General features: G+C 52.3%; 1 protein-coding gene across 1 annotated transcript; it reads right to left on the bottom strand.

Moving 5' to 3' along the window:
• Positions 1–3314: 3314 nt before the first annotated feature.
• Positions 3315–4569, bottom strand: HES4 (hes family bHLH transcription factor 4). The gene is made up of 2 exons (XM_085298960.1): positions 4347–4569; positions 3315–4239 (listed from the first exon to the last, which is right to left on the bottom strand). Exons 1-2 carry the CDS (start codon positions 4552–4554, stop codon positions 3671–3673), a joined length of 777 nt encoding a protein of 258 aa, XP_085155086.1. The 5' UTR covers positions 4555–4569; the 3' UTR covers positions 3315–3670.
• Positions 4570–4623: the final 54 nt, after the last annotated feature.

Here is a 4623-nt window from a genome sequence, read left to right as displayed (position 1 = left end):
GGCGGCGGGGGCGGGCAGCGGCGCGGCCGGCGCTGTTCCGCGGCCCCCCCGCCGCAGCGGGGGAAGGCGGCTGCCTCCGCACCCGCGCACCCTGCGTCCCTTGTCCCCCCGCGGCTCTTCCTCGGCGCCGCCACTGAGTCACTGCTCCCCGGGAGGGAGAGCAGCTAAGCGGCGGCAGAAGCGATCTGGCTGGAGGCGGAGGGTGGGAAGGCAGCTGCGCCAGGCGGGGAGCAGAGACGGGCGAGAGGGTAACGCAGGAAAACTCCCTCTGTTGGAAACGTGTAAGCAGAAGAACACGAAGGCTCCAGGACCGGAAAGAGGGAGAGAAAAGGACTTCGGCCGGGGGCCCGGGGTGCCTTTTCTGAGCAGTTCCCTGGTGGCCGGTGAACGGGRCAGCCCAGGGAAGCTGAAAGGGGCTTCGCTTCTTGCCTGGGGCCTTGCTGGGGACTCTCTTTCTTTGCACTGAACAGTACTTCTTGGGGATGCCTGTCAGAGCCGTACAGTTGTGAAGATTAGGTGAACTAGCGCTCACCGGTTGGCCAGGCTTTGCAGCTGGAATTAAATTCTGTGTGGCAACAGGTCGCTTTCAGCCAGGTCTAGGAATGGCTTGGAGCGCGGTAGAACTGCTGCAGTGAAGTTCAGATGAAGGAGCCGTCACAGGCTAGCTGGGTTTCCGCCTCACTGTGTTTCACTTCTATCTTCCTCCCGCCTCTCCTTGCTCCACCACACCCAGATCATGCCATCACGCTCACGGACTTCTGGCTGCCTGCACCCTGCCTAACCATTATCGCTTTGGCGCTGGGTCCGTTCCTTTGGACTTTTACCTTTCATCAGCAGCATACTTTGCTCTTTTACTGCACCTTTAAAGGGATAAGACCAAATTTAGCAGTCATCCCACGATATGAAAAAATAGCTACATGAAAGTCTAGGAGGAATAAGGCAGCCCCTCAGTTACTGAGAAATGGAAGAGTAGAGCCAGAAAACCKGTTGCAGAAGTGTAGGATCTGGGTACAGCCAAAGGGCAGAAGCAGTGATTGAATCCGAGCTGTAACTTGGCCACTCTTGAAGTGGACTGGAGTTAAGGACATCATCCCTTTCCGCAGGAAGATTTTGAGATTCCATCATGCAGATTTGTTGATGCCGGTCACCTCATCTCCACCTAGATCTCCGCAGGACTTACTTAGSCACAGGATGGTGTGTGACTTGCCCAAGGCCAAAAAAAAAAAAAGCATGTGGCAGTGCTGGACATGGTGCCCAGTGGACAGGGCCCTCTGACCACTAGGTCTTTACTCCCGCCCTGCAGTGTTTACAAGGAGGCTGCAATGACAGCAGTACCCTTACGTGTATGCTTTTCAGGGTATCACTTCAGAGGCAGAATGGTGGCTGACTGGGAGAAGAGTCCCAGGGGCGTGCAGCACTGTGTGCCATGTTTGCACGGGTGCAATCGTTCCAAACCCACTCAGATAAGAGTTTTCCAGCRTGTGAGCTCAGCAGTGTAGGGCTTGGCAGTCTTGCTCTTGGCCTGGGTACCCTGTCAATAAAGGAAATTTGCTGACTCCTGGGCAGATGCGGAGGGGACTGGGCAGTGAGGGACAAGTCCAGAGACATGGTGGTGCCCTGGGGAAATATACAGTTACACACAGGCGACAGGCAGCCTTTCATCTGCTCTTCCAAGCTTTCTGCAGACAGAAGAGGAGGGCTCGTAACTGGCTGTGGGGGATGGAAGAGAATCGCTGTAACGTGATTTTATGTCTGTGATTGCATAACAAAACCTCCTGGGAACCTCCTGATTCAAATGGATATCTAGTTTTGATTCTGAGAGTGAAGATTTTCATCACTGATCGATTGCCCACGCTTAGGTGTGTAGGAATTACTGGTCTGGATCCGCACCATGCTCTAAGCAGCCCTCATGCCTGTCTCTAACCTTGGCCAAAATCTGATAAATGTGGTAAAAATAAAATTATTCAGAAGTGGAAAATACTTCTGGAAATTACTTCCCCCCCCCCACAGGCACATACACTGCCATATTCTCATAGGAGCTGCAACCTAATTGCTAATAGAATAAACCTTGAAACATGAAATTGCATTTACCTTCTAAAAAGATAGGTCTATTGAATTAATTGGTGGCTTTGCAAATGTCAAGTCACTCTCTAAGCCGAAACACTGCTGGTCCCTCCACAGCCCAACCTGGCTAACACAACTGCCAGGAAAACTCATAGGATTTGGTGGGAAGGGGGGGATCAGGAGAATGAATACACCCCTTTGCCTACAGGGATCCCGTGCACTCAGGGATGGAGGAAGCCCAGCCGAATGGATTATGCCCCTCGACATGGCTTTAGCACACATACGTGTCATTTTTTTGGCTTTTCTCTCCAAGATTACATGATACCCCCCACCTCATAAATTTGGAGCAAAGTACACAACACTTTCCCTTCCATACTGTGCATTCACTCTTGATGGTCTTTCTCCATACCATGGCCTTATTAATTGGTGACAATTGGAAGTGGTTAATGCTGTGTGTGTAAGGCTGCAATTGCTTCCACTTGGCCAGGATTCAAGTACTGGGAGAGAATCAGAATGGGTGGCAAAACTGTCTTTTCCTCAGTTCCCTTGCTTTCTGAAAAAAAAAGAAAAAAAAAAAAAAGAAAAGCCACAACCCTGACTTATTCTCTTTTATGAGGTAGGCATTGTGAGACCAGGCAATTGAATTTACAACAGCATTGAGTATCAGAGTCTATCTGGCCCTGTCAATGAGAGTGGAGAGAAAAAAAAAGACACACATTAACCCTCAGCTCTGAGTTCCCAGGCATTTCAATAGGGTTCCCAACTTCCCAAAGAGCCCGCTGCATACTCGATGAGACCCTTTATACCTTCTAATTACCCTCCTCACAATAGGGACAGACTCTCTAGCCTCTTTTCTAGGCAAGATAGTAACTTCTGCACACAGCACTCCCCCCATATGCAACCCTTAAGAAAAGGGTAGTAAGGAGTAAAAACTCTTAAAAGGGATGTTATTTCAGTAACTTCTCCATGAACAGATATCAAGAACAGCTATTCAGTGCAGATTTAAGAAGCATAGACTTAGGGAGCACCCTCCCTTTTGAGCAGGGATCCTGTATTTATGAAATTTTCAGGATATATTGTAAGCATAGCCACCTTTCCCCACCACACACTTTTTAACTCTTCTGCCCTCCCCCAAACTATCCCTTCCAACTAAGGTAGGGACTGCTCCGTACTAGTTTGTGGGGTTTGCACACATAGGACAAGCTTGTCCCTGCCCACTCTCCCACACTAAATGAAAGGAGAAAGAGATATCTATTTCAAAGAATTTATTTAAACACCTGCAACTTTGGGAGTAGGGTTGGGGGGAGTTTAAACAGGCGCACACACACACAGACAAGATACAAACAACTTTGGCATTATACTTTGAATATTTGTTACAAAACTATTTTTCATTTATTTTTAAAAAAGTATCTCAAATAAAGGTATTTTAAAGGAGTAAAAATACAAGTTGAGATCCCAACCTCTGAAAATAATAAATAGATTGTTCATAATGAGGTCTTTCCTTTCTGTTTAAATCTGCTTAAAAAAAAAAAAAGAAAGAAAACATAATGGGGCTCCATACAACGGAGCCAACAGATGAGTTTTTGGGGGAATTGCTTTAGGCAAGTCACCAAGGCCTCCAGACCGATCCGCTGCGCTCTCCRACAGGACTCCCCGCTTGGGACGCCGGGACAACGCTGCCCCCAAATGATGTCAACCCCTGTACCGGGGACGCCGACGGGGTGGCTGCCGTGTTGCTGCCCGCAGACGCCGGGACGTTGGCGTTGGCGTACAGGGGGATAACAGGTCCGGAGTTGGGAGGAAAGGCCGGGTTGGGGATGAGGAAAGCGAACTGCCCGTCGGTAGCGGGGACCAGCTGAAAGCCTCCATAGACCTTGGGGGACAGGGCYTCAGCAGGGTTCAGTTTGCAGGGCACCGGCATCGCTCCAGCTGCGGCGGGCGGGAGCTGGACGTGCAGAGGCTGCGCCAGATGTGCGGGCTGGCCGGTCGGCGGCGGCGGCGGGTAGTTCATCGCCACGATCTGGCCCAGGCAAGCGGAGAGGTGACTGAGGAGGCGGGTGCGCACGTCGGTGTTCACCCCTTCGCAGGTGGACAGGAACCGGGTCACCTCGTTCATGCACTCGTTAAATCCAGCCCGGTACTTGCCGAGGACGCTGGGGTCAGCGCTGAGGGCGGCTGGAAAGCAAGGCAAGACAGGAGTGAGCCTTGGGCCAGAGCCCCCGTGCCGGGGTACCCCACCGGGGCACCCCTGCCCCAGGGCCGCCCTCGGGGTCCCTGCTCACCTGTCATCTGCGCCCGCTGCAGGTTCCGCAGGTGCTTCACCGTCATCTCCAGGATATCCGCCTTCTCCAGCTTGGAGTGCCGCGAGCTCTGCGGAGGGAGGCAGCCAGAGGCCACCGCTTCAGCGCTGCTGCCYGAGCGCCACTGCTGGCCCCCGTGCACCTGGTCCCCAACCAGGCAGCCCCTTCCCTCCACCCCGGAGCCCACCATGCACCCGGCATGCTGCATGCACCTGGCATGCTGCATGCACTTGCCCCCCCCCAGCTCATCATGCATCGC

This window comes from Rhea americana, unplaced genomic scaffold, assembly GCF_003343005.1.
Source record: "Rhea americana isolate MKP2758 unplaced genomic scaffold, rheAme1 scaffold_143, whole genome shotgun sequence".
Classification (NCBI taxonomy): Eukaryota; Metazoa; Chordata; class Aves; order Rheiformes; family Rheidae; genus Rhea; species Rhea americana.
This window is presented reverse-complemented; position numbering and strand designations above follow the sequence as displayed.